Source organism: Octopus bimaculoides, chromosome 9, assembly GCF_001194135.2.
Source record: "Octopus bimaculoides isolate UCB-OBI-ISO-001 chromosome 9, ASM119413v2, whole genome shotgun sequence".
Taxonomy (NCBI): domain Eukaryota; kingdom Metazoa; phylum Mollusca; class Cephalopoda; order Octopoda; family Octopodidae; genus Octopus; species Octopus bimaculoides.
Window position 1 is genome coordinate 19,792,689 of NC_068989.1, and position 12,500 is coordinate 19,805,188.

At 35.7% G+C, this 12,500-nt stretch overlaps 1 protein-coding gene across 14 annotated transcripts in view; it reads right to left on the reverse strand.

Moving 5' to 3' along the window:
• LOC106876198 (nuclear receptor-binding protein) overlaps positions 1–12,500 on the reverse strand; it is a 127,663-nt gene that overhangs the window by 8,063 nt on the left and 107,100 nt on the right. For all 14 annotated transcript variants that reach the window (XM_014924643.2, XM_014924648.2, XM_014924645.2 and 11 more), the window contains 5 exons: positions 8,949–9,032; positions 5,585–5,643; positions 2,797–2,892; positions 846–978; positions 209–314 (listed from right to left, as the gene is read on the reverse strand). In XM_014924643.2, the coding sequence (XP_014780129.1) occupies positions 209–314; positions 846–978; positions 2,797–2,892; positions 5,585–5,643; positions 8,949–9,032 (478 nt within the window). The remainder of the gene's footprint in view (positions 1–208; positions 315–845; positions 979–2,796; positions 2,893–5,584; positions 5,644–8,948; positions 9,033–12,500) is intronic.

Sequence of the window (12,500 nt, forward strand, 5' to 3'; positions counted from 1 at the left end):
AGGGAGGGGACCTCGGAGCTTCCCACCAACGGAGTTTTGTTTCCCAACTTACATCTACTGGGACCTAACAGTTACTAACAGCTAATGACTACAAAGAACTAACATATTTGAATATGAAAATCATTTGATTAACAAAATTTAAATGTAAGATAGGGCAGAGATTCTCCTCTAAAATTATAAAAAATTTTCTCTTTTCTATTTCACTTACTTCCACTGCATAAAACCATGTTCTTTGAAGTTAATCTCTGCAATCACCTTGGAGGGATCAGTTTTTGGTAAATATGCTTCTTCTGCCATATTGCCTGGGAGAATATCTGGAAAAGAATAAATATAAGAAATTACTGAAATGTTTGATATGAAGATTGCAAAAATTTCCTTTGTATACATGCCAACTATAAATCTGCTTAGTAGTAGAGCACTAATGTAGAGATGGTAACTATGATATTGTTTGTTAACATGAGACATGGGCATAGAGAAAGAATGACAGTCATAGTGAGTAGTAAGAGGCAATGGTATATAGAAGTACAGGTATAGTAATATCCAGTAACATGAAACACTGCTACATAGCAACAGAGCTATATCTTTCAAAAGTGAAGTGGGAACAAGAACGGAAACAATTAAAACAAGTTTCTTCATATATTGGTCCCTTGTGATGGAAGTTTTACTTTTCACAGTGATGGATACAAACAGTGACTCTTGGTATACTAAAGTAGAAGAATCTGGCATGATGTCACCGGATCCCTTTCCTGCTAAATCCGTTACAAATGAATCTATCAAAATAACAATTAACCGTTTTATTTATTACTGTTGCTGTTGTAAAAATAGGGGGGAAAAAAGTTGCTTACAAGAATTTTTTACAAAGCAGTTTCCAGCTAGCAGTTTTAAGGAGTGTACTTCAAACAGTACAGCATGAAAAAGCAGTTCACGGGATCCTGGCCTTTTCTGAGGATCTCGTTCAATACAACGTCTAATGAAATCCTGAAATAATACAAAATGAAAAATTGCTTTACTTATGTTTGCAGAAGGTCAGCAAAATGTTTAGAAATGAGTTCAAAGTTTAAATAAAATACAGAAAATAAAGTGAAAATATGTTATATAAAATAAAACTTTATTTACAATTCCAAATGATTAAGTAAAAAGATCAAAGTTTACCACTCTAATGGGAAGTTCATTTTGTCCTTTTAGGATTGATAAAAAAAGTCCCAATTGAGGGCAGTAGATTAGTGGAACTGTTAAGGGTCAGGTGAGATGTGCTGCAGTATTAATCCAGGTTCTTTGTGTTTTGGCAGTAATAGTTGCATAGACCAAAGACCAAGTCATTGGCCTTTCCTTTGGATAAACATTGGTGGATTGAAGGATTTAGTTGATCATATCAACCTCAGTACCTCTTTTTCTAAGCTGGGTATTTATTTTGTCAGTCTCCTTTTGCCAAACAGCTAAGTTGCAGGGACATAAACAAACTTCAGTTTCTGTTTACTAAATCCTCTCATAAGGCTTTGGTTGGCCTGGGACTATAGTAGAAGATATTTGCCCAACGTACCATGCAGCGAGACTGAAACTAGAATCACGTAGCTGGGAAGTCCACCACAACTGGACTTCACTAAATGTGCTAAAGACCAAGATATATGCCCAAAGGCTGAAAAACTGATTTAGCAAGACACTTGAAGCAATGTGGTTTTCTGGTCAGGAATGCCAAATATAATATTAGAGCTTGACTCAGCCCTGCAATTCGCTGGTTCCCTGTCAAACAGTCTTACCTAAGCTAACATGGATGACTTAGGATGTTAAATAAAGCATGATGAATGATGATGGACTATATTGAAAATTAATCAAGTTCAAGTAAGATGAATAAATTTGAAAGTTGTGCATGTACACACACAGACTCATGTATCTATGTATGCCTCTCTAAAAAAAGTTCACCCAAATACAATTAAAATTCCAAATAGTGAATCACAAAACAACCTTTTAGCATTTAAACTGGCTATATCTGGCTCAAATATTCTACTTCTTTTACATTCAAACCAACCAGATTTGGCCTTTCCCACCTATCCTATAATATCATTTTAAAAATAAGCAATCCTCTCATTCATTATCTATGAAATAATATGTAATTCAAAGCAACATGAATAAATGAACATTACATCTGATAGAGTAATCTGAATGCCAAGGGGTTAATGCTGCAAAGCAACATCTCTCCAGGCTCTCTATATCAACTATGCCATTGTCTCCAACCAAAACTTGAGGAACAATAAACAGTGCCGGTGGCACATAAAAACACCCATTACACTTTCGGAGTGGTTGGTGTTAGGAAGAGATCCAGCCATAGAAAACCATGTGAAATCAGACTGGAACCTGGTGCAGCCTTCCAGTGTGCCAGCCTGGTCAAACCGTTCAACCCATGCCAGCATGGACATCATCATCATCGTTGTTTAACGTACGCTTTCCATGCTAGCATGGGTTGGACGATTTGACTGAAGACTGGCAAGCCAGAAGGCTGCACCAGGCTCCAATCTGATTTGGCAGAGTTTCTACAGCTGGATGCCCTTCCTAAGGCCAACCACTCCGAGAGTGTAGTGGGTGCTTTTACGTGCCACCGGCATGAGGGCCAGTCACACGGTACTGGCAACGACCACGCTCAAAAAGGTGTTTTTTATGTGCCACCTGCACGGGAGCCAGTCCAGCGGCACTGGCAACGACCTCACTCGAACAGATGTTAAATGATGATGATGAGGAGGACGATGGTGATGATGAATAAGAAACCCATCCACACTCTGGTAGAGATTCACCGTTACTTACCCTTTGTAAGGAGTCTTCTAAAGATTCTAATGTACATTTTATTGCTTCTGGTGTCACATTGGCTTCACCATTTCCTTGGATTTCTAGAGCTGCCATCTGTTCAAACAGTAAGAGGGGGAACAATCATTAATTATTCAATTATAAAGGCACAAGTAATACATATAGAAATATAATAAATTTAAAACTAAACAGTATTATATAGATCTAATTAAATAATTAATTATTCACATTTATAGTAGCACAGTGGTGTTAATACAATGAACTGTTTGATCACAAGATCAAGAGTTCAAGCTTTGTTACAAGTATTTTGTGAGCACCACTTAAAGGGAAAGAGTAGTATGGAAATCAAAATAGGCACCAAATATTCCCCTATGGTTGATTGGTTAGATTATTTAGCTAGATAATCAACTGTAAAGAAGACTGATACCACAAAATGCAAATATGAAAAAAAAAAAAGGCTAAGGTGTGCCAATCTTTTTTTTAAAAAAAGGAAAAAAAATAATATAAAAGAAGTGCAACAATAAAAAAGAAAAACAGGAAGATCAATAAGTAAAATAGATGTGTCCAGGAAGCTGGTTTTCGTGACTCATGTAGGAATAACTAGCACCAAACAAGTGGAATTGACAGTTTAAAAAAGGTGTATGGAAGTAGATACAAGCAGGTTGGGTCTCTTAACAAATAGCTACAAAGGTATGGTACTATTGAAAAGTAATGCAAATTAAGTTATGATCCTTTACACATTGAAACAATACAGTGATTTCCAATACATGCCTATTATATGTATGGACAATTTGTAATGTAATGTAAGGTATGCTTTTCTTTAAGTAAACAGAATTTTAGTATTGCTGGGAATAGAAAACAAAAGGGTCACACAAGTTTTATATTCCCATGGGTAGAAATTGTGAAATTGATCTGACTAGTTTCTATCCTTTTTAAAGTCATCAGAGAAAGTATATTCATCATTTGGTCATGAAGAGGTTAAAAGCTTATGGCTTTTAATAGAATATATGAACAAGGATTTAGCTGAACTGATAAACAAATAAGCTACTAATCATTCTATGGATTGTTATTCATTCTCCGATGAAGTTCTAAGATATGGAAACTAGTCAGATTTTGTTTACTTTCCATAGTGAGGCTAAAATTGTGTGTATAACAGGTAAACCTTCACATTAAATATTTTAAATATTTGAGAGAAAAATAAATGCTGTTTAATATACCATGATCGTTTGTTTGTTTAACCCTCTAGCATTCACATTATTCTGTCAAAAGTAAAGCTTGTTTATTCACATGATTCTAATTAATCTTGCATTGTCTTGTAGCTTTGAGATTTTGATGAAATAACCATTTCTTTTTTAGAATGATATTGTAGGGTTGGTGTGAGAAACCAGATCTAGCCAGTTAGAACATAAAAATAGGGAGAATATTTTGGCTGGATATGGCTGGTTTAAATGCTGAAGGGTTAATGTTTGTTTTCCCATGTTAGCATGGCTTAGATGTGAGAGGAATGGGACACAGGGTTTTTAAGGTACTTTTCCTGCTGCCAACCCATACTTCTTTTTCAGGTAAGGGATTGTCTTATTTTATTTCAGAGGAACTCAAAAGCACAGAGCTAGCAGATGATTTGTTGACTAGAAATGTCTGGGTGGCAGCATAGCTACAAATGGTGACATAACTGCTTGTGGTTGAGCTACAATCACTGTTTGTAGCCATAGCTCAGGTAAGGTCGTAAATATGAATGCATGAACATATGCATGCATTCAAGCACACAAACGCAACAGGCTTCTTTTATTTTCCATTTACCAACTTCCTCTCTTACTCTTTTTACTTTTTTACTTGTTTCAGTCATTTGACTGCGGCCATGCTGGAGCACAGCCTTTAGTCGAGCAAATCGACCCCAGGACTTATTCTTTGAAAGCCTAGTACTTATTCTATCGGTCTCTTTTTGCTGAACCGCTATGTTACGGGGACGTAAACACACCAGCATCGGTTGTCAAGCGATGGTGGGGAAACAAACACACACACATATATATATATATATATATATACACATATATACGACGGGCTTCTTTCAGTTTCCGCCTACCAAATCCACTCATAAGGCTTTGGTCAGCCCGAGGCTATAGTAGAAGACACTTGCCCAAGGTGCCACGCAGTGGGACTGAACCCAGAACCATGTGGTTGGTAAGCAAGCTACTTACCACACAGCCACTCCTGCGCCTATGTATTAATTCATATTAAGTATAGCTGTGTCATCATGAAGTTCATTTTGCAATTATGTGATTTTGGGTTCAATCCCACTGTGCAGATGTTCATCATATTGTCAACATCAGCATTTTACAGAGATATAGAGACAGAGTATACCTATAATAAATGCAAGATGTGTGTGCACGCGCGTACGTGTGCATGAATATGTATATGTGTTTATGATAAAACTGGTGTTATTTAAAAAAAAAAGGTTTAACTAGTGTTGTCAAAAAGCCTGACTTAGCAATTTGTCAAATAAAGATTGATAAAAATAAGTACCAAACTGAAATAAGTGCTAGAGTAGATGTGATTGAGTGGACCCATGAAAACAATGTCTCAATATCACAACAACCTAATAAGGGAACTTGTACAAGAATAAAAATGTATATATGCAAATAATCTCAAGATTGCAGTTAAGAATATCTAATAAATATCATGCTAGCATTGCTGTACATAACTTAATGCTATTTTCAATAAATAGGTTCCTGTGGTTACCTAAGGGATTGTAAAAGGTTTAAAATTAAAGAAAGTAAATTTCACTCACTTCTAGAGCACACATTCCAAAAGAATAAATATCTACAGCGGTTGTCACTTGACCAGGTCCTGAAAAAAGAAAGGATATATATAAATAGCAGTTGTTTATTAACCGTTTTGAAATACATCTCTTTCTTTCAGTTGATTTTTTTAAAAAGTGAAGAATATAATAAAATAACTATTGTTACTGGAAGCTTGTATGTGAATACAAGGGCTGGTTATGGGCAGGTTGGTTTCGAAAGGGTTAATATCTTATATAAAAACATTTGTTTTAAGAAATTGTGACTTAAATCTACCTAAATCAAGTGTTTCACAGACATAACAGCATGGCTAATCCTTCAATTTCTGTCCAAATCAGGTCAACAACTTCTAAAGTATCAGGTGTGCTTTAACAGGTGCAAAACTTTGAGAAATGCAGATTTAATTTACAGATTATTAATATAAATATTCAGCTTCATTCATAGACACAGACATGGCTGTATGTGCACCAAGGGCAAGTGTCTTCTCCTATTGCCCTGGACTGGCTAAAACCTTGAGAGGATTTGGTAGAGGGGAACTGAAAGAAACCTATTGCATGCATGTATGCTTCTTTCTTGACATTACATGATGTTTGTAAGTATGCATCACCAAACAAATGGTGACATTTGTTTCCAATCCTCCATGAAAACGTCTGGCCATGAGGAAATATTACTTTGCTTTGAAACACATGGGAGTTGGTGACAAAAAGCACATCTAGCTGAAGAAGATTTGCCTTAAGGAATTCCATCTGATCCATGTAAACATAGATGATGAGACATGCTGGGTGAACTTTCTTTTCATTTGCACACAATGATAGAGCAAAAGGAAAGAAGTTGGGAAACATGCTGTATATTTTATACAAGTAAAAAATGAATTGGATCTCCATAGGTTTTCATGATGATGATTCAGTGTTTGATGAATTGAACTACCTGCTCGTTAAATTAGCACCTAATTGGCTGAACATTCAACAGAGACACGTACTTCTGACAGACTTTCAAAGTTTCTGTATACCTAATACCACACAAGGCTATGGTAAATAACTCTTAAGATTTAACATAGTTAAATCCAGAAACCTGATGTACATCATTGTTTTATGTCTGCTTTCTATGCTGACATGGTTTTCGATGCATTACAAGCAAAGTCTGAGTCAGTTCTTTTTTTTTGAGTTACTGACTTAGATGCTTAGGAGGAGCATCTCACTCATATATTTCAATTTTGAGTTTGGTGTATACAGCTGCATGTCCTTCCTAAGACCAATAGCTTTATAAAATAACCTGCATAAATTTAACTGTGAAATCAGAACTGGAGAAGTTGTCATGTCCCCAATAAGACTAAAGGGATCTCATAACCTCGCACTTTACAGAGTTTACTGGGTGCATCCTTTTGTGATACCAGCACTAGATAGGTAGCCACATCTTCAACAAAACTCCAACAGCTACTAGCTTCATTTCTTTCAAGCCTACACATGTCCTCAGCAGTCGTGGCCCATGTTTCACTGCCGTGTAGCATAGCTGTTCACACACATGCATCATACAGTCTACCTTTCATTCTGAGTGAAAGGCCCTTTGTTACCAGCAGAGGTAGAAGCTCTTTGAACTTTGCCCAGGCTATTCTTATTCTAGCAGTTAAGCTCTCAGAGCATCCACCACTGCTACTTGGTCACCTAGGTAATGGAAGCTATCAACTACTTCTAGTTTTTTCCCCTGGCATGTGATGGAATCTGTTTTCTGCACATCTTTGGTGTTTATTGCCCCTGTGCATCTGCCACACAAAAACTATCTTCCCAGTTAGCCTTCTTTTGAAATTGCTGCACCTCTTAAGTGTCCAGAGCATACACTGGGTTCATCTTATGGAGTTTCTACCTATGCCTTTTCCACAGATTGAGCAGGGCCATCTACCTGAAGAGATTTGTGATTTGTCTGCTTTCCTACTTACTAAGACTTTGGTTTTTGCTAGATTGACTCTAAGGCCTTTTGATTCTATACCTGAAACTACTTCTATAGTTCTGGTAGTTACTTAGCTATTAAATCAAGGTCATCAGCATAGAGGAACTCCCAGGGGCAGCCTGCCTTGAATTCCTCTGTTATTACCTGGAGGACTATGATGAGAAAGAGGGAGCTGAAGACTGATCTTTTGTGAACCCCTACTTCTACCCAGAATTCTTCAGTATACTTGTTGCCAACCCTCACCTTACTGACAGCATCCATGTATATGGCTTATACAGCTCTTACCAACCACTCATCTATCCCTAGTTTCTGTATTGAACACCAAATAAGAGATTGGGGGGCCCCTGTCAAAGGCTTTCTCCATATCAACAAAAGCCAGGTACAGAGGTTTATCTTTGGCAAGGAATTTCTCCTGCAGCTGTCTTACCAGAAATATTGCATCAGATAATACCAGGTTAAGTGTACATGAATAAGGATTACTTTTGACATTAATTTGAACACTAAAGGGTTAAGTGAATATGACAGCAAACAAGACCAACACTGCTACTATAAGTGGTGTTATGTAGGTTTTAGGACCGACAAGTTACCCCCACCCAACCTGCTTCTAGCTGGATTTGATACATACATCTTCTCCCTTACCAAACAAATTAAAATTTAGGGGATGAAACAACAATAATCCAACAGAACCTAAAAAACAAAATCTGGGAGTTCCATCACATCAAGGACCACTGGTCCATAAAACACAACTTTTGTTTACAAAGATCATGCAACATCTTGAAACATGAAGCCCAGACATGCTTTCATGATGGACTGTAAGCAAATGACATTGTACAGAAGCCATTGTTTGCACACAGGAAATATGAACTTACACAAACACACACATGTATAGATGTCATCATTACCAACATTTAACATGATGCCCTTCCTAATGCCAGCCACTATAGGGTATACTAGGTACTTTTCCCATGGAACCAGCACCAGTGAGGTCCTTATGCAATTCAAGGCTGGTGGATTTGTTAAAGCATTGGGTATAATACTTTGTGGTATATGTTTCTGTTCTAGCCACAGATGCCCCTAGTAAATAAAACTATAAGGAATTACCACTAGAATCTCATGGAGATAAGGTCCTTGCTGGTGTGACACTATAGTAACTAGAAGTCTAGAGGAAAAGAAAAAAACAAAGCAGACTGGAAGAGTGAAATTATTTGAACTGCAGTACATTATTATCTTCTCTTACTGCCCAGCAGAATTTATGCTTGAAACCCATGAAGGTGTATAATTGCTTCTAATTCTCTAATCTCTATATTAATTCAAACATCCTGAGAGTAAAACGGGAATATTATCAAATTTCATTAGAAGGAAGATAAGAAAATGGTCTGGAAAAATTTGAAGCTGCTGGATGAATGTTACCTTCATATTCTGGTGCTATGCAGTGCATATTTTTCAAGTCTTCTCTGTAGGTTTTCACATGGTGGTGAATCGCATCTGGAGCAACTGAAAGAAACAGTAAGAAACGTGATTGTAAATTGAGCAAAATGGGATCATTTTTACAGTGTCGGCAGCATACATTACATCTTATATATGTGTGTGTGTATGTATATGTATGTATATATATATATATATATATATATATACATATACATATATACACACACATACAAACACACCACAATGTAACTTCAGCATTATTAAAACACATGCACACATTGTAAAGTTATACATGTATGCCATCCAAAGTACAAAAGAGGTAAAATACATATACATGTGTGTGTATGTGTATGATGTAAGCATATATAATTAGCTGTAACTTTAGTTAACTTGGTTAGTTTGCTTCTTCAAGAAAACTGTATTGGTCACAGTCTATGGCAAAAGGTGGAGACGGGTACATTTTCCACATACGCACTAAGGAAGACGGTCGGCTAAACATTAAAAAGCAGTCTCATATTATTATTTTTTAACGGAAAGCTGTATTTGGAAGCACATTATGGAGCTCTCGTCTCTCCCAGATGGCTTGCAGTAACAGGAAACTTTCAATTTGATATTTTACTGGAAAATAAAAATTATTTAGTAAAAGGACACTATATTTTGTTCCTCTGGAACAGCTGTTACAAATGAAACATGAAGTTAAAATAAGTAAACAAATAAATATAATTCTTCAGAATGAATTTCTTCTTTGTAATATTATCATTACTTTTTTTTTTCTCTTAGTTTTTAATTAAATTTTTGGAATGCAAACCTGTAATAAAAAGTGACACAAAAACACTGTTTGTTACATAAAAAGATCTTTTTAATGTAAAGACAATTTTATAGAGAAAGAAATAGGAGGCCAGGAAACCAAAATAAAATAGACATCTTGAAGGATGTTTATTTGTTTCAGAGTAATTTAGCTGTAATTTTAATCAACAGAAGAACTGAAAAATATAATGGGAGTGGTGTGGATTTAGGGAAGTGATTGACAGCAAAAGTTACAAAATTAAAGCTGAAATAGCTTCATGAAAATGTTGGTTGTATTTAGATTTAGAACACAAATACAATACTTCTCATTTTGGTTTACGTCAAACATTCACTAAACACTCATTACTTTCACAGGTGTGCATAAAAAGAAAAATAAATTCGTACACCATGGACTATTTACTTTATGTTTGCGGAATTTAAAAAGAAAGAAAAAGGACACTTTCAAAATTGTATTGATTTCTTACATAATTAAAACACTTCAGATTGATACCAGTAAAGAACATGAGATTGTGAGATGTTCATGAGGTTTTCCTCAAAGCTTTAAGCATTGCAAGAGAAGCATAAAAACAGCTTGAAGCACAAATTGAAACCGGGTCACACATTCAGCTTGCACAGGTCCCACCTCCCTCTTTCTCACTCTCTTTTTTTCTCTCTCCTCTTCACCTAGTGATGCTGGCTCAAACTGTAACAACTATAAATAAACAAGCCTAAGCTTGTGTGGTATGAAATTGAATACTAAAAGGACACTATGGAAAGTAGGAATCTTGTAGACCAAAGCTGAGAAAAACAGTCAGTCAAGCAGCACCAAACTTAAAGTTACACAATAACAGAATACTGTAACTACAAATGGAATGCTTCTGCAATCAGCCATGTGTATACTCACACATGAGTTATATAGCCTGAACAGGATAAACTACCCCTATTTTGCAGAGAAAAGTGTAGGTGGCTAGCTGTGGACTTGAACTCACATCCCTGTAATCACGGGGATGTGAGTTCGAGTCCACAGCCAGCCACCTACACTTTTCTCTGCAAAATAGGGGTAGTTTATCCTGTTCAGGCTATATTATTAGCATTTTTCTGCGATTGATAATTTAAAATCACTTCTTTAACTTTCTAAAAAGACATCTCAACGCTTCTAAAAGCAAACTTCGTTTGTTTATTTACGTTTGTCGTAATTTGAATTTATCACACACGAGTATTTTGTGTGTGTTATTGTAAACACAAACACGTTCTATTTTTAACATTAATATTTAAGTTGTTTTTATCAGTTAATATTCACTCATCAATACTAGACTTGGTTTAATAAATTGCCATGGTCTGTCAACATTTGAAAATTTTTCTGAAATGAAAGGACTTCAGTGTTTGTTGTAATCAGAAGAAACATGTTTGGGTCTGCTTCTCATTCATTATTGCCAGACTTTAAATGTCTCTAGTGTTAGTTTCTTGCCTAGATACCCTGTTGAGTAATGGGTTTCATAATATATTTTACTAAATCCACATCCAAACCAATCACTTAGCTTGGTGATATTCTAAACAAAAATGAAATAAACTACCGTTTTTTTGTGTGTTGTGTTGTTTACTCCAGGCTGGCCCCAGCAGAGCAGAGCCATGATAAAAGATGTCCCCACTGAGACCACCCAGTCATATTCTTAAATTTTGAGAGGTGTGGTTATTTCTAGCATGTTAGGTAACTGTGTAGCGACCTCCTCATTAGCTTGATGTATTGATAGTTGTATCTCTAATATAACAGCGCCATAAAGGTTACACCATTTATATTGTATATCTAATATAGACGAGCCATAAAGGTAACTATTTTAAGTTTCATACAAATTAATAAATTTTCTCTTCTTTTTATGGCTTAGTCAGAAGGAAGGCACACAGTACCTATGGAAATAACAGGCCACAAGATTGAAATGGGGAAATATATGGGCTGGCAAATTGACATTGTTAATTTCAAGGCTGACAGGTTGATGGTCTAGGGAAGAATTTGGAAAAGTGGATAGTACATGTTGTGTAAACTGAAATAGTGTAGGAGAGGTGGGAGGAATAGCGACAGGCATATCAGATGGACCTAAGTAGAGGTGATGCGCAACCAACTAGTTCATCTACTTATCTGAAGTTTCTTAAGTGGTGGCTTGAAGCTTGCACTTTGTGAGGTAAGGGTCTTTTTTTCTTTAATTTTTGTTTAATATTATTAAAGCAATACAGAAACAAATTCAGTATACTAACTACAACAAACATAATACTCAAACTAAAATATTATTAAACCAAACAAAGTAAAATACATAAATTAAATGCTACTTGCTTTATAAAAAACATCTGACCAAACAGAACACAACATGCCTAACATCCAATCATGATCCCGCATTAAAATATATTATCCACACATATGTATATACATACATTTATATATCTCTATGAGTATCTTTCATTCTAGTTACACAAACTATACACACACGGAGTGTGATTTAAAAGTCCTTTTAGCATTTCAATGATACATAAAATTATTTTTCTTACAATTTTAATTTTCTAATACTATCTTTGCTATTTTGTTGCAGCTCTACATGTACCTTTTGAGACATAGAAGAAAAATTAAGCACAGATAACTGGTAAAAGGTACTGTTCAAAGAAAGTCACAGGCACTGATATCACTCTCTGTTCCTTAGTTGTTGACTCGAGATGAATGTAATTTCAGCACATTATCAACAGAACTGCTTACTTTTGAGC